Source organism: Leopardus geoffroyi, chromosome D2 (assembly GCF_018350155.1).
Source record: "Leopardus geoffroyi isolate Oge1 chromosome D2, O.geoffroyi_Oge1_pat1.0, whole genome shotgun sequence".
Classification (NCBI taxonomy): Eukaryota; Metazoa; Chordata; class Mammalia; order Carnivora; family Felidae; genus Leopardus; species Leopardus geoffroyi.
The window spans coordinates 18,909,532-18,935,164 of record NC_059334.1 but is presented as its reverse complement, the minus strand read 5'-3'; the positions used below and the strand labels follow the sequence as shown (position 1 = coordinate 18,935,164).

Here is a 25,633-nt window from a genome sequence, read left to right as displayed (position 1 = left end):
CAGCAGAGGACAGGGACGAGGGAAGGACTGAAAAGAAGGAAATCGGTGAAAGTCTGCGAAGCCTCGCCCTCTTCTCCCACCTCTTCCCTGGCTGCTGGCCGCCAGGCGCGTATTCAGGAGAAACAATTTTTCTCTGCAGAAGAATGAGTAGCCCCAAAGGAAAGGCCTAAATATATTAACATGTTGGCGTCCCCAATGAAATAGCCCAATCTCTGTGATTTTTCTACTGAAGAAATGAGATTCCAGATGTATCGGGCCCGCCTTAGACCAAATGCAAATGAATGGGGCAAAAAATCCCAACTAGCGTGCATGTCGTGTGAAATTTCAGAGGACAGAGAGTCAGTGGAGATACAAAAAGATCCCCAGAAGAAAAACACAGTCACATTAAAGGAGCAGAAATGGGGATTGCACTTCACCATTCAACAGCAGCATGCGGAAGCCAGAAGATACTGAAGCCTCACCTTGCCAACTCAGCATGAAAAATCCCTTTCCGACCTTCGAAACTTAGCCAAACTATCAATCAAGTGTGATAGATAATAAAGTCAGAAGACCTTCAGATATTCAAGAGTAGGGGAAACAAAGGTTATCTTTCACACACTCTTTCTTAGAGACTTCGGGAGGGTATGCTTCATCAATACAAAGAAGTAAACCCTGAAAGAGGATGGTGAAGTCCATCCACCCAGCTGGGGAGAAGACACCGCAGGCCGGTCGGTGGCAGGCAAGGGTGCTCCCCGGCAGGAAGAGGAGACGGAGGGAAGGGGGTGGGAGGTTATGAGTGTGCGAGATTCTTATCAAAGCAGGAAAGCAGTAAGCCCTGAAACTCACAAGTCGAATAGTTTCATAAGCATTTTACAGAAAGATGAAAGCAAATGCCGGAGAAAGGAAACAAAGATCCATGAGAGTAGGGACGTTTGTGCGTTTCTTTGTTGCTTCTCCAAAGCCCTGGGGAGAAGATAGCACGTAGGTGTTCAACATGTATTCTGTTAGTGACTTCATTTAGGAAAAAAGTCAAGTCAAGGGAAGGAACTCGCCTTGGGAGTGGGGCTCCCAGGAAGAGTGAGGCGGGAGACAGCGGAGTTTCATGTTGAGACTGTCAGCGGTATTTCCTTTTCAAACTATGTACCTATATTACTCTGTTTTAAATTACTTTTGAGAAACATTAACTGCCTCAAAAAAGTACTCTTAAATGCTTAAATTTGTATACTTGAATAATTTGTTAGACACCACATGTCAAAATACCGTGTTTAAAGTGAATGATGCAGCCGATATAATTTAGTTTATCTTGAGGAAATCTCTTACCCCTTTCTCTGGAAACTAGATGTCTGCTAGTTTCTGGAAACTAAAATAGAAAAGAGTTGCCTCCGCGTATGTGGAGAAGAGGCCTCCCTCCAGTCCGAGAGGCGGCCCCAGGAAGCACTCACAATGCGGCCCTTCCCACGCTGCACCTGTCCGCCAGGTCTCCAAGCATATGCCCTGCAGAGCACGGTCTACAGGTAGAAAGGAGAAGCCTCAAGCTATCTGTGTGCCTTTGGAGTTTAAGAGCCGAAAAATACATTTAAAAATAGCTGCCCTTTTCAAACTATCAAACTAATCATGAGTCATCTTGTTTGTTTTTGATAAGTTCCCCAGTTTTCTTTTTGCCCTAAAGATAGGCACTGTTCTGTGATGTGTATCTTCTGACACCAAACGGGGGGTTTTCCACACCTCTTCTCCAGTTTTCCGATACCAACTCGATGTGCAACAATTCAACTCCAATTCTGACTCTCTCTGGAGTTAGCATCCGACCCCACAGGCTAAGGGGTCCACAGACCTGCTCCCACTTCATACACTAGTCCTAAATTAGGTGCCCAGGCCATCCTCCCTTCTGCCCAGCAAAATACAAATTCACAGGTTCCCACAACACATCCCCCATGTTCAGTAATTTGCTAGAACAGCTCACAGAACTTAGGAAAGGACTGCATTCACTGTCACCAGTTTATTATAAAGGGTACAACCCAGGAACAGCCAAGAGATGCATTGGGCCGTGTATGTGGGAATTGGGTGCTGAGCTCCCAGGCCCTCTCCGGGTGCTCTGCCCTCTCTGCCCCTGCAAGTGATCATGAACTCAGAAGCTGTCTGAACCCTATCATTTAGGGGTTCTTAAGGAGGTGTCTGTAGGTGAACACAGTTGATTCAATCATCGACCGTTGGCAGTTGAGGTCCATTTCCAGCGTCTGAGCACAGGAAGCCTTGTAGGTGCTGACGAGGAATTTGGTTGCTCGGGGAAATGGACCAGGGGACACAAGTGGCAGTGGGGACACGCGTGGTAGTGGGTGACTGCAGGGATCCAGGCGGAGACCGGTGGTTTGGGTTAGGATGGCCCTGGTGAAGCTGGAAGAACATGGACGACACAGGAGACGTCAGCTAGTGAGCCAAGACCTGACTGGTGGGTCCGGTGTGGAGAAGGTTGAGGATAAAAGCAGAGTTTTCTGGCTGATAAACAGAGGGGCGGTGGCGTTCCCCACCCCCCAAACCAGAATGGACGTGGCGGGTAGGAGCCAAGACGTCCTGTCTTGTAAATGTTAAGTGTGACATGTTCATTAGGCAGTCACGAGGGGGCGTTGGGGCAGCGGCCGGATCTTCCAGAAGTAGCCCGAGCCGCAGATTACTCTCGGGTCAAGGTGTGACTAGAAGAGAGAACCCGGGACTGAGCCCCAGCTCCGAGGAACTCTGGGACAAACAGGGCAGGCTGGCTCGCGAGAGTGTGACCCCGAGCTGGAGGAGGAGAAGCGGCCAGTGAGGGAGGAGAGGGGGGCGGCTGGTTCAGGGAGGGGTGAGGCGGGGTGGAGGGATGAGGACCCAGAAATGCCGCCGGACTCGGAGACGCGGAGGAGCGGACACGGACGCCAGAGCAGTGGTGAAGAGAAGGAAACAGCTGCTGGGGACAACTGCTTTGGAGGAATTGGGGCGCAGAGAGGAACAAACAGCGGGACGGTAGCCGAAAGGACTGTGCCGCACGTCTTGCTGTTCGAGATGGGACGTAGCGGAGCACATTTTATGTTGCTGATGGGGGGTGGAATCTAACAGAGAAGGAGAGACTGATACTGCTGGGGAGAAAGCGTGTTACTGAGAGAAAATAATCCTGAGGACCGTGAGAACGGATAAGATGTGTCAGAGGCACTCAGTTGGCATAGGCAAAGCGGCCTTTCCTTGTTAGGAGTGGGGAGGGGAAAAGAAGGTGAGTACGGGGGCGGTGGGGGCAGTGGCTTCCCACCCGAGGACTTCCCTTTTCCCAGGAAAAGAGGGGGGCAGCTACGCAGGGCCATGGAGAAGGCCTGAAACTCCCCAGAGGAAGCAGGGCAGGAGTGCTGGGTGCTGAGCGCCCGCCTAGGGGTTCTGATGGCTCCCTAAGACACTTTGCCCCTCCTTGTAAGTTCAGAGCTGATCTTGGGTGCTGGGGGAGAGCTTCATCTACCTGTTAGGAAATGTCATCGATGTCTCAGCCGCACGTCCCCCCACCTCCCCAGCGTTTCCGTGACATGATTTCAGACAGACGAGCCCCCCCGTGCGCTCGCTTAGATGTCTGCATCATTTCTGTTTGAATGCAACACCTGTCCCTGCGTGGTGGTCTGCAAAGCAAAAATAGGTGACAGTGTTCAGTGGGAGAGGATCTTGATTGGCCGGAAGTAAGAGTAGTGTAACTCTTTCAGGTCTGTGACGAGAAGTTATTACAGAGGTGCCGCGGGAGCACTCCTCGTCTACGACATCACCAGGTAACGTGACCCCCCCCCCCCCCAAACCCCACCCCTGGTGGAAGAGGCAGCCCTGCTCCCCGGAGCCTGGTCTTGCCAAAGCGCACCTGCGTGCAGTGTGTGCTTTGTGCCTGGGATTCTGGAATCCCCTCGGCCCCTTCATCCGGGGCTTTAGAGGTGTCTGAGCCAGCCGCTGCCGCCCCTTTGCCACGTAAGGAAATGCAGCAGTGAGGTTTTAGATAAAGCATCCCCAGCGGTTCATTATGTTTTGTAGCTTGATGCTTTGACACATTCCTCAAGGTTCCCAAAGTGAACGTTTCGGTGTGGTAAATTATTAGAAGTCATCGATATCGACGAAAGGTGAGGGCCCAGGCTCTGGGCTCTGACCGCCCGGGTTCACATGCAGCTCTGGGCGGCTAGCTGGGTGGTCCTCGGGGAGGGTGCCGTGGCGTCTGGACTTCAATGTCCTGGTCCGTTACAGGGAGCGCTGATAATTGCGTAAGACTTGGGAGGTTTGCAGCTGGTTAAATCGGTTGGTGTTAAGGCTCTTGGCACATCATAAGGATCTGAGGGCACTGTCACCCACATATCACGAATTAAATTAGAAATCTGGTTCCTTGGTCTCACTTGCCCCATCTCGAGGGCTCAGTAGCCTCACGGGACTGGTGGCTGCTGAACTGGACGGTACGGATTATAGAACATTCTTGTCCTTGCAGAAGTCCCATCAGACAGCACTGATCTCAGTGTGTGCCGGCACCACCTTAAAAATGTCATCTATACGCTATCATCTGGCAGCTCTTTCCGGTAGGAACTTGCCCAAAGAGTGTCACCTTGCTGCTGTGACACCCAGTCTGTGTGTTCGGAGGGAGGCACACTGGCAACGAGGTGGCAGCTCCTGGCCCGGCCCTGCCACACTTGCTCAGGCAGCGGAAGGCTCAGCTTGCCAGCTGTGAAGTCATCAGGCCAAGTAATCTGCCCGCAGGGCAGACGTGTCCCTGAATGTATCAGGACAGAAGACGGCAGATGGCGGAGCTGGTCCTGGAGTCCGACGGACCCAGTCAAGTCCTGGCTCCGCCACTGGCTGCTCGTGTGACTTTGGGCAACTTAATTAATCTCTCCGGGCCTCAGGCTTCTCATGGAAAAGGGAGGTGGAGTTTATGCACAGAGTCTTTATAAAGAATGTGATAAATTCCTACAAAGTACGAGCATGCCGCACAGACCTGCTACATGATAGCAGCTACCTGTTAGAACTTGCTTCCCCACGTTGCACACAACTGAGCCTAGAGCTAAGAGCTCAATAAATATTAGCAAAATGAATAAAGGAACTTCTGTTTCCTTTTGCACCGACTGGGCAAAAACAAATAGCAAAACATCTGACTTGCTCTCTCCATTTTTCTGGAAGAAAAACAAACAAACCCTATGGCGTGGTGTGTAATTGAGCATTCAGGTTACCTGAGTAACCTTAAAGGTTGTTGACATTACCCTGACATGTTTAAAAGCAGTGTGAGTAGTGTGAATGATTGGAAAGAGTTGCTAGTTTTATAAAAAACATGTATTATTTTCACAATCTTATATTATGCAGCCGAGAAACCTACAATGCGCTTACTAATTGGTTAACAGATGCCAGAATGCTAGCGAGTCAGAACATTGTGATCATCCTCTGTGGGAACAAGAAGGACCTGGATGCAGATCGTGAAGTTACTTTCTTAGAAGCCTCCAGATTTGCTCAAGAAAATGGTAAGTGACCTCTCACTTAATACTACCGCTTTTCAAATGGGTGGATCTGGGGGTAACAACATTGCTTTGGGTTTACCGTATCTACTGAAATTTTAGGATTAAGCCGTACTTAAGAAATGTGAGATTTCCTGTTGTTTTTTTAGGACACTTAGACTCACTTAACCTATTTTCACTGTATTCTGCCCGCCAGGTTACGATGAGGATAAAAGCAAATGTGCTAATACTGTGTAATGACCTTTCAGTCCAAGGTCTTTGAACAGCCCAGGCTTTGGTCTAAAGTGAAATTTATACTATTAATTTTTAAAGGCCCTAATCAGGTGATGTCCTGTCCTTTTTTTTTTCTTTTTCCACCTCTAATGTAATTTGGAGCTAAGTTGGTAAAATGTTAGATCTAAATAGAAGAGGAAGCAGTGGAAGAGATACTAGGCTTATTGGCTTTATTTTAGTTACATTAAATTAAAGTCATTTGGTTCTAGATGCCTTTGAAACCTCTATGACTTTCCATACAGAACACCAGAGAGTGACACATAAAATTAATGGTTGCTTATAGATCACAAAACGATCAGAATTTAGACATTTTAAATAATTTTTAGAACCAGTCAAGAACTAAAATACCCTAGCGCCAATTGTCCCTTGGAGTCTAGGACTACCAAATTATACTCTTACAGATTGGTGTTGTGCTAAGAAAATAAGCATGGGAGAAGAACCTAAGCCATCGTGAGTTTGGAAAGAAACCATTTAGAAATACAGAAGCAAGGCGAGCCCGCCTCCCCACTGGGGTGGTAAGTGCCCTGGTGGATACGAAGAGTATTAATTCATAGAAGGCCTCTTCGCCGTCAGAATGACAAGCTGCCGCGTAGTCCCCTCCGAAATGAAACACCTTTCGGTTGTATCCATGGTGACATGAAGAATATTTGGAGGATCTCCGTCTCGCGTCGACAGCTGGGCCCTTTCTAGCAGCCTGCTTCCTTACCAAACGCTGGAGCTCGCACGGTCTCTCCAGTAGACTTAAGTGCTAGCACAAGGTGTCTCCCGCTTTTCAGGAAAGCGTAGATGTCTTCTGACATTTAAAAAGCCGTATTTACATTTATTGATTTTATTTGCAGAGATATGTGGTTCGTAAGTAATAAATTGCTTTTTTTGCCTGCCGTTCGAAGAGAATTCTGAACAGGCTGTCCGTTATTGAATTGTGATCGGCCTCTAAACATGGCTTCGTGTTTTGTTTGATGTCACTTTTAGAGCTGATGTTCTTGGAAACAAGTGCACTAACGGGGGAGAACGTGGAGGAGGCCTTTGTACAATGTGCAAGAAAAATACTTAACAAAATTGAATCAGGTAAAAAGTTTTCCATCAATAAACTTTTCTTCAGCATATTTTACTGTCTAGCCCAGTAGGATCGCCTTTTAGTTTTCCAGGAGTGATTTAGTCCAGGAGTATTCTCTCTACATCCGCCAACCTAAAATTGCCACTTATGGTTTTGAAGGCATTGTGCACATGGCTGAGGTGAAACCCCACCCTTGTTCATAGTGGCTTCCATGGCCCACTGGTGACAGAGGATGGGCAGTCGGGGCCTCAGTGGGTGTTGGCTTTCAGAACCCCGGCCTTTTTGGGATCCGTCGCTTCGAGGAGGAAGATTGGAGCTCTGTTCGCTCTCTGACAACAGCTTACTAGCCCTGCTGGGCCACGGTCATGTGGCGTGATGGTGGACCGCCTGCGTGAGGTTAAGGAAGTTATGGGTACATGCACGATGTTGGTACTTGCAGCTTGTACCTCGTGGATAATTTATTTCTGAAGCTAACTGAGCATGCTTCGGTAGTAACGCGTCTCGTTATTTTGTTGTATTTGTCGCTTCAGTAAAAATGAGTTTAAAATAACCTGGGGCTCCGGGGTGGCTCTGCCAGTTGAGTGTCCGACTTTGGCTCAAGTCATGGTCTCACGGTTCGTGAATTCGAGCCCTGCTTGCGTTCTCTGCTCTCGGTGAAGAGCCTGCTTCAGATCCTCTGTCTCCCTCTCCTCGCCCACTTGCACACACTCTCTCTCTTTCTCTCTCTCAAAAATAAACAGTTTAAAAAAAAAACATAAAAAAATAAAATAACCCTAGTTTAGGCAGCCGACAAAATAGTATGTAGTTGTCATTATTAAAGTTGAGTTTTATTGAGATACCGAAATTATATGCAGACGTTCACTTTTTAATTGATTCACTCAAATATCCGAAGGTTGGTTCTTTGTCAGGTGCTAGGATACAAAAACGAATTAATCACAACCCTTGCCCTCAAGAAACTGTCTTTCATGAGACACATCCAAAGATCATTACAATATGGTGTGGAGGATACAATAATTGGGAGGCGCATAGAATCCTGGGGTCGCACGGAGAAGGGGAACCTGCCCAGCCAGGTCACGGAGGTGGTGTCCCTCCAAGAGGAGGTGATAACCGAGCCCAGTCTTTCAAAATGTAGGAATGAGCCAGCCTAGGGAGTGGAGAGGAGGGTAGTCCAGCAGAAGGGACAGCAGGAGTTGAGACTGGCAGAAAATGACCGCAAAGTTGAAATCACTAGAACAGAGAGACTACAGCTTGGGGGGGGGGGGGTGCAGAGGAGAAGGTTGGAGACAGGCACCCACCAGGCCAGTGATTCTCATCAAGGATCTGGAACTTTGTCCTGTGGGTTACTGAGTCTCACCTCTGGCTGTCCACTAGAGTCACCTGGGACACGAAAATTCACATCCCAGGCCCCACCTCTTGAGATGCTGATTAATTGGGCTGAAGCATAGTCTGGGCATCAGCATTTCTAAAAGCCCTCGTATGTGATTGACTCTAGCACTCCTCCAGGATTGAGAACCACGGCTGTACGGGATGAGAAGCTATTCAGGGATGGGAGCAGCGAGTGGTAAGGTCAGGTCGGGACCTGACATACATCATGCATGTAGGCGGCCACGTCAAGGACAGAGTGAAAAAACAGGACTAGAGACCAGGAGAGCAATTAAGGCATTTTTGAGTAATCCAAGTAAAATATGACTGATTAAAGCTTTAAGGAGGATGTGGAAGTAAAGATAAGGAGATAGAGATGAATCTAAGAAATATTTTGGTAGCAGCGTCATGTGACTCCAGCGCTAAATAGTAGGGCAGTTGGTTTTGGGGTGAGGGGGGCGGTGAGGCGGTGGGGTCAGGAAAGCATGAGGAGCCAAGGATAACTAGATGTCACACTTGGGTAACTCGGTAAAGAGATGTCATTAAGCCAGAGGATAAGTGGGCTCAAGGGAACGAAGGGGAGTCCGTTTCTGACGGGTTCCCTTTGCAGTGCCGCTGGCACAACAAGCACGTGCAGTTACACGCTCTGGGGAGAGGTCTGGGCTGGCAGTGTCCATTTGGGAGTCATCAGTACGTTGGAGTAGTCGAAACTACGGAAGGAATGTGATCATCCGAGAGCAGTTGAGAGTGAGAAAAGCAGTGATCAAAAGCAGAGCCTTGGAGACCGAGAGAGAAGAGGAGGAACCTACAAAAGAGAAGGAAATGGTCAGAGATGTCTGGAAAGAACCAGGGGAAAGCGGGTATCATTTCAGCCCAAACACTAAGCGAGTCAAAGACTTGTTTGCGATCGAGTGAGATGGAGACCAGTCTGATAAGCTAAGAACTAAGCTAAGAAATAGCCACGGGGGTGGGTAATAGGAAGTCACTGATCGTCTTCATCAGGAACAGCTCCAGCAGAATTATGAAAACAGAAGACAGCAAATGAGGAACAAAGAGGAAGTGAGAAAGCAGAGTGAGTTTTGGTTCCTGTCTTGAGGAAGAAGGTACTGGTATGGCAGCGTACAAAGGAGTAAAGAGGTTTCGGTGATGGAAGACATTTTAGCATTTCTAAGTGCTGAGAGAGAGAACGAGGTAGAAAGTAAAGGAGAGGAGGTAGGGAGAGGGCATGACAGAGAAAGCAGAGCACTGGGTGAGGTAGTGGGAGAGAGGGTCGAAGGCCCAGATACAAGAGAGGGACACTTCATCCTTCTGGATTTTCTTGATCTGAAAACAGAATGTTTTTTCTTTACGAAATTTGGCACAAACACTGTTACTTTTAAAGACTCTATAACATACGTTGTTATTAAAATTGACTTGGTGTTGAGTATTGTCAAGCTCAGCCTGAGGTTTTATTTAATTACCTTGCCGCCTTAATACTGCATCCATGAATATAGTACACATAAGTTGACTCATATAAAACTTCCAAGGTCTATTTCTTCTGAGATCCTCAAAATCATAATTATGTCTAGGTGAAAGAATATAAAGATATTAGTTAAAATTTTTCAGCAGTATTTTTTAAATACTGTTCAAAAGCCATCATTTCCTCCTCTTTTTTTTTTTCTTTTTTTACACAAAAGTTAGCATACTATAAATTCTGCCGCATCTTGCTTTTTGTACTTACTAGATCTACGGATGATTACAAATCAACGTACAGAGACTTCCCTATACATACATATGCTAAGGTACACATGTACGTATTTTGTGTGCACATGTAATATTCAGTTGTCTGTGTTGCCATAATGTATTTAACCAGTCTACTTTGGACATTTGGATTATTGCCCACATCTTGTTGTCACAGATAATACTGCAGTAAATAACCTTTTACATTCTCGTTTCGCATGTGTGGAGTGTGTGTGTAGGATAAGTTCCCAGGAGTGGAATTGCCAGGTCAAAGAACATAAGCATGTGGATATTAGGTCGAGGCTGTCACATTCCTGCTATATTTGAGGAATGGAGCCCCACTAGAATGAATAGAAGTGCTTATTGCACTAAAGCCACGCCCACGGGGGATATTACCACGCTTGGGTTCGTACCATTCTGGTAGGTAGGCAGTGGTCTCCTTGTAGTTTAATTTGAAATTAATTTAGTTTTGTGTACATACCACGTTCACATAATTCCAAATTCAAAAAATACAAAAGAGGATACAGTGAAAGTCTCCCTCCACACCCCTCTCGCGGCCCCTAGCCATCTAAAACTCCTTCTTTTTTTTTTTTTTTTTTTTAACGTTTATTTATTTTTGAGACAGAGAGAGACAAAGCATGGATGGGGAGGGTCAGAGAGAGGGAGACACAGAATCGGAAACAGGCTCCAGGCTCTGAGCCATCAGCACAGAGCCCGACGTGGAGCTCGAACTCACGGACCGCAAGATCATGACCTGAACCAAAGTCGGCCGCTTAACCGACTGAGCCACCCAAGCGCCCCTAAAACTCCTTCTTTTTTAAATTTTTTTTTTCAACGTTTATTTTTTTGGGGACAGAGAGAGACAGAGCATGAACGGAGGAGGGGCAGAGAGAGAGGGAGACACAGAATCGGAAACAGGCTCCAGGCTCTGAGCCATCAGCCCAGAGCCCGACGCGGGGCTTGAACTCACGGACCGCGAGATCGTGACCTGGCTGAAGTCGGACACTTAACTGACTGCGCCACCCAGGCGCCCCTAAAACTCCTTCTTAAAGCCAGCCGTTATTATCACTTCTTTATATATCCTTCCAAAGGTATTTTTATGCCCATGCAAGGAAATGTGTATATGGTTTTACTCCTTTATTCAAAACATTGGGGTTTTTTTTTTTTTAATGTTTATTTATTTATTTTGAGAGAGTGTGAATGGTGGAGGGACAGGGAGAGAGGGAGTGAGAATCCCAAGCAGGCTCCACACTGTCAGTGCAGAGCCCGGTGCAGGGCTCAGACTCATAAACCGTGAGATCATGACTGGAGCCAAAATCAAGAGTCAGATGGTCAACTGACTGAGCCACCCAGACCCGCCTCAAAACACTGTTTACACACAGTGTTCTGCACTTTGCTTTTCTCACTGAATATATTTGGGGCACCACAGAAACATAAAAACTTCTTTTAAAGAAGACTTGCTTGGTCCTCAGGTGAGCTGGACCCAGAAAGAATGGGCTCTGGTATTCAGTACGGAGATGCTGCCTTGAGACAGCTGAGGTCACCACGTCGCGCACAGGCCCCAAGTGCTCAGGAGTGTGGTTGTTAAAAGCAGCACGGGAGTGCACAGGTAGGTGCTCACATCGCAGCATCTTTGCTGACACAACCTTGTACTCTTCGTTACTTGGGCGTTCTATACATGCTTAGCTGTAAAGGTTGCTGTCGCTTTTGGCAGCTACGTTGAAATGGAGAGGTGATTGTATAATTAAAATCAGGCATTTTCAACAACAGCGTTGAAACATTCTTCTCAAGCTCACATGGAACATTCACCAAGATAGACAACATTCGGAGCTATAAAACACACCTTAACAAATTTAAAAGAATAGAAATTACACAGTGTCTTCTCTTAGACCACAATGGAATTGAACTAGAAATCAATAACAGAGAGATAACTGGAAAATCCAAAATCTGTGGAGGTTAAACAACACAGTTTTAAATAACTCGTGGGTCAAGGAAGAAATCTCAAGAGGACCTTAAACACATTTGGAATTAAATGAAAATCAAAACACAGCTTATCAAAATGTGGAATGTGGTGTAAGCATTGTTAGAGGGAAATTTATAGCATTGAATGCATAATTAGAAAAGAAGAAAGACCTAAAAATCAGTCATCTAAGTGTCCACCATCAGAAACTGGAAAAAGAAGAGCAAATTAAATTCAAAGTAGGCAGAAGAAATAATAAGAACTAGAGCAGAAATCAATGAGATGAAAACCAAGAAATCAATAGAGAAAATGAACAAAATCAAAGCTGATTTATTGAAAAAGATCAATACAATCAATAACCTTGTAGCCAGGCTAATTAAGAAAAAAGAGGGACATAAATTACTAATATCAGAGATGAAAGAGGGGAATCACTACAGATCCTATGAACATGAAAAGGATAGTAAAAGAACACTATGCCCACAAGTTTGATAATACAGATGAAACAGACCAATTCCTTGAAAGACCTATTTGCCAAAACCCAAGAAAAAAATAGACAATTTGACTAAGTCTACATCTATTAAAGGAACTGAACCAATGATTAGTAATCTTCGAAAATAGAAAGCACCAGGCCCAGATGGGTTCACTGGTGAGTTCTACCCTTTAAGGAAGAAATTACACCATTTCTCTACAATCTCTTCCACAGGACAGAAGCAGATGGGATACTTGCTACTTGTTCTACGAGACCAGCGTTACCCTAATTCCAAAACCAGACAAAGACATGACAAGAAAGCTACAGACCAGTATCTCTCATGAATATAGATGCAAAAATCCTCAATAAAATTTTAGCAAATCAAAGCCAACACTGTACAAAAAAGAGTTCTATGCCACTTCCGAGTGGGATTTATCCCAGGTATGCCAGGCTGGTTCGACATTCCAAAATCAGTTAATGTAATCCATCACATCCATGGGCTAAAGAAGAAAAATCACCCGATCACATCAAGAGAAAAATCATTTGACAAAACCCGACACCCATTCATGATGAAAATTCTCAGTAAACTAGGAATAGAGGGGAATTTCCTCAACGTGGGGAAGAGTATCTATAGAAAACTGCTAACATCATTAAACTTGAAGCTTTCCAATTCGTAACAAGAAACAAGGAAGGATGTCTCTGCTCACCACTCCTTTTCAGCATCATCCTGGAAGTTCTAGCTCATGCAGTAAGACAAAAAAGGAAATAAAAAGTACACAGATAGGGAAGGAAGAAATTAATGTCTCTGTCCACAGATAACATGGGTATCTATGTGGAAAATCCAAAAGAATCCACAAACTCCTGTGCAAGCGGTTATGCGGCAAGGTTATATGGTAAGATACAAGGTTAATAGACAAAACTCAATCACTTCTCTATCTACCAGCAATGAACAAGTACAGTTTGAAATTAAAAACACAATACTGTGTATATCAGCATTCGAAAAAAGGAAATATTCGGGTCTAATTCTAACAAAATACCTATAAGATCTATATTAGGAAAAACCAAAGTGATTCTAAAGTTGACGCGGAGTGACAGAAGACCCAGAACAAGCAGCACTGTATTGAAGGAGAAGAACAAAGCTGGACGACCATATATCCTGGACTTCAAGACACTATTCAGCTATGGTCGCCCGGACAGTTTGGTATTGATGAAAGCATGAACAAAGAGATCAGTGGACCAGAGCAGAGAGCTCAGAAATACACCCACGTCAATACAGCCAGCTGATCTTTGATGAAGGAGCAAAGATGGTCCTTTCAACAGACGGTGCGAGAACAAGTGGCTAGCCACGTGCAAAAAATAAATAAATAAATAAATAAATAAGACTCTAGACACCACACACACACACACACACACACACACACACACCCCCACACCCCTTACCCCCCTTTTCACAAAGATTAAATCAAAATGGATTACAAACCTAAATGTAAAACATAAAACTATAAAACTCCTACAGGATAACGTAGGAAAAAACCTAGGTGATCTTCAATGTAATGATGACTTTTTAGATACAGCACCAAAGGCACCATCCACGAAAGAACCAGTCAATAAGCTGGGTTCCGTTATAAAACTTGTGCTCTAGGAAAGACACCAAGAGAGTGAGAAGACAAGCCACAGACGGGAGAAAATATTTCTGAAAGACATCTAGTTAAGGATTGTTATCCAAATAATACAAAGAACTCCTTAAAACTTAACAGAAAACAACCCAGTTTATAAATGGGCCAAAGACCTTAGCAGACACCTCACCAAAGAAGACATACCATAGATGGCAGTGAGTATACGAAAAGATCCTGCACATCATAGGTCATCAGGGAAATGCAAATTAAAACAACGATGAGGTACCACCACAGCATACTTACTAGAATGGCCAAAATAAAAGACGCGCACAACACCAGATGCTAGCAAGGACGTGGAGCAGGAGAACTGTCATACGTCCCTGCTGGGAATGCAGAATGGTCCGGCCGCTTTGGAAGACAGCACGGCAGCTCTTACAAGACTAAACATTGTCCTACAATGTGATCCGGCAGTCTCACTTCTTGGTATTTACCCAGAGGAGTTGAAAACACAAAAATCTGCACGTGAATGTTTAAAGCAGCTTTATTCATAATTACCAAAACTTGGAAACAAGTAAGATGTCCTTCAGCAAATGGATCACTGAAGTATGGTACATCCAGGCAATGGACAATTCAGCGCTTAAAAAAAACCCAAAAAAACAAAAAAAACTCTCAAACCATGAAAAGGCTACATATACTGTATGCTTCCAACAAGATGACATTCTGGAAAAGGCAAAACTAAGAAGATAATTAAAAGATCAGGGGTTGTGGTTGGGGGGGATGAATAGGCAGGGCCTAGAGGATATCTGGGGCAGTGAAAATACTCTCTATGATACTGTAACGATGGATACATTTCATTATATATTTGTCCAAACCCATACAATGTACAGCATCAAGAGTTAACCATAGTGTAAATAATGGACTCGGGGGGCTGACGATGTGTCAGTGCAGCTTCATCCCTGGTAACAAATGTTCCACTCTGGTCTGGGATGCTGATCACGGGTGAGGCTCTGCATGTATGAGGGGCAGCGGGTATTTGGGAAACTGGGAAATCTATGAACTTCCCCCTCACTTTTGTCGTGAACCTCAAACTGCTCCCAAAAAGTAAAATCTTAGTAAGAAGAAAGTCCTAAAGCAACCACTACAATAACATGACGAAGAGTTTTGGCTCATTAACCAACATAGGAATGAGAAGGAAATAAACACATAATTCATCTAAATAACCAAAAAGAAGGCAGAAAGAGGAAAGGGAGAGTAAGGAACAGACCAGACAAATAGAAAACAAATAGGAAATGGTAGATTAAACTCTACAAATTAAAAAAAAAAAGATGTTCTCCTTAAAAGAATGTAAACTTTAGGCTCTTAGAAAGAAAGGAAGAGTGGTCGTTGAGGGGAGTAATTGAGATAGAGATTCTTCTGCCTTTGTATCAATACGGAGACTTTTTTGGGTTAACTGAAGTCTAAATGTGTCTGTTGCTAAAATAGGCTTTTTTTTTATAAAATTGGCAAGTAGAGATCGTAGCTTTGTAAAGCTTCCCTTTTCCCATTTGCCACAGTGGACTTTTTTATGTACCTGCAACCTCATCTAACAGGTGTACATGACGTTTAAGTGGAGTAGGAAGATCTGTTCACCAAGTCCCTAGGGGACTTTAAGCTGTATTTGTCTGCACATTTATAGTTATGCGGATTTCTAAAGTGTTCTTCATATTTTGTAGGTGTTCAGGTGTTATTTGGGGCACAGTTGTCGGAGCTTGAAGAAGTTTTTTACCACCGTCTTTTTCTACTTTATACAGAAGTAGATACTCCTGCGAAGAAGAATAATTTGGGGTGATATGCAAGCTAGTAGATGTGGCACAGCAAATCATATAATAAATCTCATTAAATGGACAGTACCGTTAGAGGTATACATGTATGTAAAAATTTTCTGTTCCATATTTTCCCTTTCATCTTTGGTTTAAATCCTCACTGTGTGCTGTATATAGACTCTTACTCAATACGTCTCCACGGCATGGTATCTGATGTAGGATCTGATAGAACGTTGCTCCCAGTGCAGTCTAAAATTTTATTTTTCTTAATCGTCTGAACTAAAACCTGTCGATGGCGAGTGTACTTTGATCATCCTGTCAGCTACATTGCACAGTTGGTTATATTGATGACCCGGTATTCGAAGACTCTGGCATTGACGGCCAGTGAGAGGCTTATTTACTTCCCATTTGCCACGGTCCACAAAGTGTTTACGTAACCCACACTTGAAATACTAGACCAGTAGTTACTCAGACACGGAAATAAAATGGAAAATGGAGTTTTTCCATGAACTTGACGCTTTCCAGCACTCTGTTGATTTTACAGCACCTTCGTCCAGATCGATTCAGGAAGTGTAGCCAGAGTACCTGCTGTGTTTTAGGCACTGTGATCAGCACTAAGGATTCTGTTACCTTTACCCAAACTTACCAGGAAATCGATTCTACTTCCAGCTGTTGGTAAATGCGACGGACGGTACAACTGGGGCCGCTCACCTGTTCCCCGTTTGCTGCTCTGTCTGGTCTCCCTGCTGGAAAACACTGTTCGTTACTGTGCTTTTCCTAGGATTCGGTGTATGACGTCACTGCCTCTTTTTTAAGTCTTTTATTGTTTTGTGTTCATTTTAAGGAAACCCACTAAATCAAGTTGATATTAAAGGAATACCACTCATCAAGAAATTTCTGTATAGCTTTTGCGGAATACTTAAATGCCTTACTACGGTTATCAAGTTGACATGTTTTTAATTCACATAAGGTATATCGAAGTGTAATATATATTGTATTACAAAGACTTGTTCTAATATTTTAAAATGTCGATGCAAAAAACATATAATAGAACTTTTCTTTAAAGTTGAAATACAGTATTATTTAAGGCCAGAAGGTTAAAAAGCATCCTTCACCTTATATATGTTCTTTCACTGTGACTTTTCGCTGCAGACTGATTGGTGGATTTCACTGCCTTTCAGTTGGAAGCTGCCTGCTGCTTTTGTTGTTCGATTTAATCAACAGAGCACAGTGGCACTAGAAACTCTGGGAGGTGACTTGGGTAAAAAGATCAGTATGTATCTGTGTTAGGCGTCTTAATTTTGCTTTTTTTTTTTTTTTTTAATGCCTGGAATATTTTTGTTTTGAAAAGTCAGCAAATGAAGTAAGTTTTCAGACTGAACTACTACATGGACCTCGCTGGAAGAATGTTCGACTCGGCATCTCATTTATGATAGTTCTGCAAGCTGCTCGCTTTTGAACAGCTCTTTGCATGGGATAGGAGCATGTCTGTTCTGCCACATCGCTTGATTCAAAAGCAAGAATTTTTAAAATAAGATGTTAACTTGGTTTACAAATGAGCCTATTAATTAAACCACAGGTACTGCATAGAATTCCACATCGTTTGACCAATAAAAGTTGCTGGAGAACCAAACCATGGTGGTTCTTAATAAAGGCCTTTCAGGAAAAATGAAGAAGGGAGATAATTTAGTATATTGGTCAGTGGAGTGTTTTCCAGCGCCCTCAACCAGTTCTCTGATTCTCCAGAGGTATGAGGGGGGCGGCCTACAATTCAGTTCCAATAATCTATACCTAGAGATTGCATCAGATCCCGCAGGTTACGGGCTTCATCTGCCCCACCCCAACACACACACACACACACACACTTCAGATACCACTAGCACAAGGATGTGTTCTTGTTCCCCAACCTGGAACCTCATCACATCTTGTTGTTCAAGAGTTCAATCTCCAGCCTGCGCCCCACCCTTCCCAAGTTGAGGCGGTGGGCCTGGAAGTTCCAGCCCCTCTAATCGTTTGGTCTTTCTGGTGACCAGTCCCATCCTGAGGCGCAGGGGACCCCACCCTAAGTCACCTCATTAGCATAAACTCCAATGTGCTCCAAAGTGACACTTGGTGATTAACAGCAGACACCCCCATCGTGGAAATTCCAAGGGTTTTAGGAGCTCTGTGCTGGGAATCAAGGATGAAAACCAAATACATGTTGTTATATCATACGCCGGTAAATGTTATGTGTACGCTTTCCACAACTCACTGCGTTTTCAGGATGCTCTCAATTCACATTTCTAGAGGAGCGTTTTTTTCAGTCGTCCTCGAAAAATACTCTAAACTCCATTTAGACTTGAAATGGTTTATTTTACAAGCCCAGCATTTAGTGAAAATGAGAGCATCCCAGGGTGGGAATCTGTAATGTTTTTTTTTTTTTTAAACATTTTTTTGGGACTTATAAAAGAGTCTTTGAAGTCTTAAGGAACAGTGATATTACTCAGAGTGAAGAATCTGATGTTAAAATAAAAAAAAAAAAAAAAAAACTTAAATGATTAGCAGTTCACACTGCAAGCCAGTAGGGGGTTCTTAATTTTCTGTGAAATTTATCTGTTTTTGGTTTTTTTGGGGGTTTTTTTGTTTGTTTTTTTTTTGTTTGTTTTTTTGAGGAGAGGATTAGAAGGACTTTAAAACACCTGTAAATTTTTTCATAATTTTTTTTCTGTGCCACTTGTAGAGTGAATCTCTTTAAAGACTAATCATTCTGCCTGTTCATGGACAGTCACGATTTGTCCCAGCTAGCCGTTGCTTGGTTAATTCCCAGTTGTATGAAATTCTTCAAGGAGTTGTTTTTAGACTTTTAGCCGAGAACACTCACCAGGCTCAGGAAGACCCGTGGCTGAGGAAGTGACGGCCATCGCCCTCTCAGGTTAGAAAATACTGCTTGTTGGAAAAGAACAGTGTGATCAGGGGATCACCTTTGTTTTATCGACCTTTGCCCCACATTTTAATGCTGTAGCATTTGGAAACACCCAAGGCATCCGTCATTTCACCCAAAAATAGTTGAGTGTGCATCTCTGAAAAGAGTTTGTGATTTTATATAACACCAGAACATTGGGGACTTCTTGAAAGATATCGATAACAAAGCCAAGAGTGGTTATGTTTATTGTTACCTTGCACTTACATAAAGTTTTCTGCCATGTGTGGAAAAAGCAAAATGCACGTCTTTCATACAGTATTATCAGAGCATGTGGCTGATTGTACCAGAAGCTCTGTCCCTCAGCAGGGACAGCAGGGCAGCGGGCCTGCTCCCCACGGCCAGCATAGCATCGGAGTGGTTGGTGACCTTGCCGTATTGGTTAAGTATTTCCAGTATCCCCTCTGCCGGTGCAGTAGCATGAGAAATACTTCATTGAAATCATCCTAATGTGCTTATATCCCATTATGAAGAATGCATTTGACTTCGACTTATGCCAGCCAACTATGAGGTGGGTTGAGCCACACCATAAACTTGCAATAATGTCAACTTCTTTGTGTTAGAGGACATCGTCCCTAAACTTCTGTGTAGATAAGCCTCTGCTCTATTCGTTTCTGTAACTTCTGGGTGATGTGTAAGTTTCATTTTAAAGAAAGCTGGTGTGAAGCACACAGATTGCTAAGTTTCTGAGTATTTTGCAGCCCCGAATATGGAAAATATCCAAAACATGGAAATAATTGTGTTCACTTCATATTTAAGGACCAGCTAACAATGTATGAAGGTGACATGCTGATTTCTTTATGTTGGGTGGAGGGCCCTCAAATCATTTTACATTGAATTGTTTTGGTAAGTCAGAGTAAGTCTCCCACATTATTCTCTTTTCCAGAAAAGTCATTGTAGTAGTTTCCATGGCCATAAATCTGCATCACATACCCCATAGTACATGTTACGCCCATTTCCTGGGGAGAATGGTGCTTTTATATGACACTCGTGTTTTTCTGAATGCCCCCTGCTTTCTCATTGCCGCGGTGCCTTTGCATGGACTGTTCTCCCTCCCTTGGAACGCACCCCACTGGCTCTCCAAGTCAGGTAGTGGCCCTGTTGCCCGATAGGGGGCAGCGTAGAACTTCTCCACTGGGAGCTTTCTCTAAGCCCCTCCCACCCCCGGACACCTGCAAACACGCTCTGCTCCTGTCATTCTCTGTCGTAACCTTTCTTCTGTCCTAACCTTTCATTTATCTCTATGTTATCCTTATTTGTCTTCTCTCCTGGGCTAAGACCTCCCTGGGACAGCGCTGCATTTGTGCGCCCGCTGCCTGGCACGTAGGAGTGCTTGTGGGAAGGACACATGATGAGTCAGGTCTGCCCCCAAGGCTTTCTAAAGTACTTGGATGTCCAGTCTGTCCACTGCAAGAAACCCTTTTTCAGAGTCTCCAAAAGGTGGTCATACGATCCTGCTTAAATTCCTTTCTGTCTGGGAGGGAGTTTCATAACTCCTAGCTCGCCTTTCCAGATGAGAGCACCGAGACGGTGCAGTAGAAGTCCCCAGCCTCTGTCCCCCAACAAAGACCGACTTAGACAACATTAGACAACTGTCCACAAAATCCATTCCAAGCGATCTCAGGAGTCCACGGAAAAACGCCAGCATAGTGGGACAAACAACCTGAGAATAACTACAAAAAAAGGGAAGAACTTCATTTTGCCTCTGTCCTCTCATCCTCCAAGGAGGAGTGCCTCCAGCACTGGCTCAGCACCGAGAGAACTCCCCAGCCTTTTGGGGCACCACACAAAGGACCCACTTCGGGTCCCTCCGCCCCCAGACACTAGCAACACTGAGACCTACGGGCATGGCTAAGAACGAGGAAGGGGGACAAGGGCTATAGTAGCAGCACTCTGCAAGAGTAACCACGGTTGCCAGTGACCTGCTCTTCCGGAGAACCCCAGCGGCTTTCGCCACTGAAGAAGTAAACAGCCCTCCCACCTGCATGGAGCCCCTACACATTTCGTCCTTTTTTTGCCCCGGGGCCAGATGCCTGAGTCCTGCTCTGCTCCTTCCCAGTGCCCCCACCAGAGCCCCGGATCTGCACTGGCAGCCTGCCCAGGCCTCTGCGGCTAAGAGTGCAAGATGCCAGCCCGGATCCCCTCCGCCCCCCCCCCCCCCGCCCCCCGGCCATAGCTGACTCCCACTGCCTTGCGCACCATCGTGGCTAGCCCCACCAGCGGTGCGTTTGCAGACTGCCAGCCTCTCATCACTGGCCGATCCTACCACCGTGGAAGTGCACACCGACAGCCAGGGACCCCCAGCTGCTTGCTTATGGACCCGCAGTTGGCCCGAGCCCTTGCTGCTGGCTGCGGCCCCAGCCCCTGCCACCACACGGGCAGCTGCAGCTGGCTTCCACAGCCAAGTGCGTGCACACCACTAGCCTGGCTACCACTACTGCCTGCCCTGGTCCCTAGCTTCTCAACCTGGAGGCGGCACTGAGGATCCAAACAGCCCTGGAAGCCACTGCGGAACCCCCACGGCGTCCGCCGAGGCTCATGCGCTTGATGCTACGGACCTCGTAGCAATGCAACCCGAACCAATGCAGCATCAGACCTGGAGCTGCCACACGCCCTTGCACTTGGGCCTTGCACCCTGCGCTGCTAGCCTTGGAGACACAGCCTGCTCCAGCGGCCCCCACTCGCAGGTGAAGGTCTTTCCTTACTGAAGCCGGTCCATAAAGTCTGGAAGAGGTGACTGCTTCCTCAAACGCCTACACAAGGTAACGGGGATCACAAAGAATAGGGGGATCATAACACCACCAGAGGAATACCATAAACTTCCAGCAACTGACCCCAAAGGAATGGAGATCTATGAGTCGCCTGATAAAGAATTCAAAACAGTTGTTCTAAAGATGCTCAAGAGGACGCAAACGGTAACAAAATCAGGAAAATATAGGAACAAAATGAGTCCAACAAAGAGAAAACCTCAAAACCAAAAAAAAAAAAAAAAAAAAAAATTTGGAGCTAGAGAATACAATTATTACACCAAAGAATTCAGTAGAGAGCTTCAATAGCAGACGGGGCTGAACAGAAGACAGAATCCATGAGCTTGGAGGCAAGTGGTGTGAAATTACCCAGTCAGAGAAGCAAAGGGAGAATGAAAAGGGATGAAGAAAGTCTACGGGACTTACAGGACACCGTTAAGAAACAATCTACGCGTCACTGGAGTCCCAGACGGAGGGAGGAGGGAGGGGGAAATCGCTTATTTAAAGTAGTGGCTGAGAACTTCCCAAACCTGGAGAGACATTTGCACATCCAAGTTCGTGAAGCTGATGAGTCACACCAAAATTTCTTCTCTAAGGCACATAAAAGTGTCTAGAATCGTATCTCCTGGTGCAGCCTACACCCTTTCCAAAAGTTGGGTAATGAACATAGGTACCCAGTTATTTTGAATTCTAGGGGCAAGAGCTTTGACTCTGGGGCAGCAGGTTTTGTTGTTTGGACTAGCATTCTGTGTACCCTTGGCTGGCCTCTTGGCACCTCACGGCACAGCCCCTGGGCAAGCAGGTGGCCAAGGTCCGCGCACGATTGTCACCAACCTGCTGCTGCAGTCACCGAGCTTTAGTCTTGAGGGCTGTGGGAAGCCATCGAGCGTTATGATCACCCATAAGCCCCTGCTTTCAGGCCTAGGCATGCTCAGCTGTCTAAGGATTGTATGCTGGGTCCTAAATGCTTGGGGCTGCAATGTGTCAAATCTCTCCACTTTGTTAATCACATAACCCTGTTAACAACAGACAAGTCCCCGTGTTGGAGGAGCCAGGGCTAGAGTCAGATCTTGAAAACTCAGCACCTGCAGCCTTGCCAAAGGGGTAGAGGAATGGCAACGTTCAAACTTTGCATTCTCCTTAAATTGTTCATACAGGTTTTTGCCTGGTTCTCCGCACCTTCACCCTGAGCGATGAGAACTGTACTTTTGCACTTGGAGAAACCCAGTTCCCGTTGCCGAGCGCTCGTTGGGTCGTTCACGGTCTCTCTGATCAAAGTGCAGCCGTCCCCCCATCATCCACGGGTGTACCTTCTAAGACCCCCCAAGTAGGTGCCTGAACCTGCAGCTATAGGGCTGAGCCCTACATACTGCGTTTTCTCCTGTGCTATGATGAGGTTTAATTTATAAATTAGGCACAGTTAGAGAATGTCCAAATTGCCAGCGTCACCACCCTTGTGCTTTGGGGCCATTATTAAATAAAATAGTACTTGGACGCAAGAACCACGGTACAACAGCCAATCTGATCATCAAGTCAGCCAAGTGACTCATGGGCACGTAGCGTGCACAGCCCGGATATGCTGGGAAAACGGATGATTCACCTCTTGCGTAGGACAGAGCAGATTGGCACAAGATTTCATCATGCAGCTTAATTTAAAACTAATGAATTATTTATATCTGAAGTTTTACGTTTGGTATTTTTGGACCAGAGTGACCAGAGGTAACTGAAACCGCAGATGGCTGGCAGGACAGGTGGTGGTGGTGGCGACCACTGATTCTTTAAAAAAGAGTTTATTGGGGCACCTGGCTGGCTTAGTAGAGCGCGTGACTCTTGATCTGAGGGTTGTGAGTTCAAGCCCCGCGTTCGGTGTAGAGATTAAAATCTGTAAAAAAAAAAAAAAAATGGTAAAATAAAAACACTTAAGCGTGAAATTACCAGAAAACTTAGTTTAGCAAGCTCATTTTTTTTAATTTTTTTAATTTTTATTTTTTTAACGTTTACTTATTTTTGAGACAGAGAGAGACAGAGCATGAACGGGGGAGGGGCAGAGAGAGAGGGAGACACAGAATCGGAAACAGGCTCCAGGCTCTGAGCCATCAGCCCAGAGCCCGACACGGGGCTCGAACTCACGGACCGCGAGATCGTGACCTGGCTGAAGTCGGATGCTTAACCGACTGCGCCACCCAGGCGCCCCAGCAAGCTCATTTTTAATACTGTCAATTAAAATGCCCATAACATTAAGCCCTGGAGAGAGCTCTGCGGTTTTTTGCAGCGGAAAAGTATTTTCACATTAACGCCTGATTTAGCCTTCAACACAGCCCTTTGCAGTTAGGGCCCAAAGGGCAGAGGGTAGCAGCCGGCCACCCCGAGGAAGTGACGGGAGGCCCTGGGTGCAGGCTGTGGACCCCACCGCACAGCAGTCGGAAAAGGCACTGAGATTTGTGTTGATTGGAATCCTTTCTTCCCTCAACATTTCAAACACACATTTACTGGAGTTTTTAAGAACTTATAAAGAGTTTTTATTTTACACAGTAAAATTTTTTATTTTAAAAATAATCTTGAGGGGCGCCTGGGTGGCGCAGTCGGTTGGGGGTCCGACTTCAGCCAGGTCACGATCTCGCGGTCCGTGAGTTCGAGCCCCGCGTCGGGCTCTGGGCTGATGGCTGGGAGCCTGGAGCCTGTTTCCGATTCTGTGTCTCCCTCTCTCTCTGCCCCTCCCCCGTTCATGCTCTGTCTCTCTCTGTCCCAAAAATAAATAAACGTTGAAAAAAAAATTAAAAAAAAAAAAAATCTTTAGTGGGGCACCTGGGTGGCTTAGTTAAGTGTCCGACTTTGGCTCAGGTCATGATCTCGCAGTGCGTGAGTTCAAGCTCCGTGTCAGGCTCTGTGCTGGCAGCTTGGAGCCTGGAGCCTGCTTTAGATTTTGTCTCCCTCTCTCTCTCTCTATCCCTCCCCCACTTGCACTCTGCCTCTCAAAAATAAATACACATTAAAAGAATAATAACCTTGAGTACTTGAGGCGCCTGGGTGGCTCAGTTAAGCGACCAACTTCGGGTCAGGTCCTGATCTCCCGGTTCGTGGGTTCGAGCCCCGCGTCAGGCTCTGTGCTGACAGTTCAGAGCCTGGAGCCTGTTTCGGATTCTGTGTCTCCCCCTCTCTCTGCCCTCCTCCTCAGGCGCCCTCTCCCTCTCTCTCTCTCAAAAAATAAACATTTAAAAAATTAAAAAAAAAAAAAAAACTTTAGTGCCAAATCGTTAGAGGTGGGGAAGATATTGATGTCATCCTTGTGACACCATGTTTGGATTTACAAAAAAAACAAAAAACAAAAAAACTTACAAGTTTGATAACTTGCCTTTTGGCCCTGCCTCCAGTGAGTTGAAAATATTAGCAGGTGAAAAGTGCGTGACCAAAAGCGCATGCTAACTCTTTTCAGAATGCTTGTCACAATCTTCTCGTTGGCTCTTAAAGCTGTCCAGTCCTGAGGTTGTTTGCGAGTTAAATATTTCTTTGGCAAAGGTAAGAATGTGCCTGTGAGGCCTGTGCTAACGGCGGTCGCCCCCCTCATGAGAGTGTCCTCTACCTTATACCTGGGGCTTAACATCCCTCACCGCAACATTTCGTGTATTTCCTGTGGCCACATTCCTGCGCCGTGTGTGTGTGTGTGTGTGTGTGTGTGTGCGCGCGCACGCGCAATAAACTCTGGACCCAGGCTAGTCATAGCCTCTGCTGCTTCTCATCTCTACTTATGTCACTTAGTCTTCGAGCAAGAGTAAAAGAGAAACCGCCTTACTTAGGATTTCACTTAATCTATACCTATCGGATTATTCTACTTTTCCCCTTTTTCTTTCCGGAAGTAATTTTGGCGGGAGGTGCGAGCCTGTTGCTTCAAACTTTTACCAAAGGTAGTCATATCTTGGGACCCGTCTAGTGGCCTCAACTGTAGCCCAAGTCTGGGATTTGTTCACAGGGCTCTCCCGTTGGCGCGAGATTTTACCCCCATGCCGGGTCTGTTCTGTCACTGGGTGACACAGCAGAGTCCTCGGCTGCGGGTAAAGTAAAAGTCCAGTCCAGCGGGTGTTGTAGAAAGCAGGAAGGGCGGCAGGAATCAGGCACCATTGAGAGGGTGCAAAAGCCCCGGGTGCTGAGCCGGCGTGCGGGGCCCGCCCAAGAAGCAGGTGGCCATCCGAGCGTGGTGAGCCACTCGAGG

The 25,633-nt window shown here is 45.6% G+C and overlaps 1 protein-coding gene across 2 annotated transcripts in view; it reads left to right on the top strand.

Moving 5' to 3' along the window:
* RAB4A (RAB4A, member RAS oncogene family) overlaps positions 1–17,353 on the top strand; it is a 45,963-nt gene extending 28,610 nt beyond the window's left edge. The window contains exons 4-8 of one of the 2 annotated variants that reach the window (XM_045437434.1): positions 3,690–3,752; positions 5,314–5,468; positions 6,708–6,803; positions 11,346–11,482; positions 15,631–17,353. In XM_045437434.1, coding sequence (XP_045293390.1) covers positions 3,690–3,752; positions 5,314–5,468; positions 6,708–6,803; positions 11,346–11,461 — 430 coding nt within the window. In that variant the 3' untranslated portion in view covers positions 11,462–11,482; positions 15,631–17,353. Of the gene's footprint in view, positions 1–3,689; positions 3,753–5,313; positions 5,469–6,707; positions 6,804–11,345; positions 11,483–12,536; positions 13,720–15,630 lie in introns of those variants that run through there. The other variant, XM_045437435.1, reaches the window with a different exon arrangement.
* Positions 17,354–25,633: the final 8,280 nt, after the last annotated feature.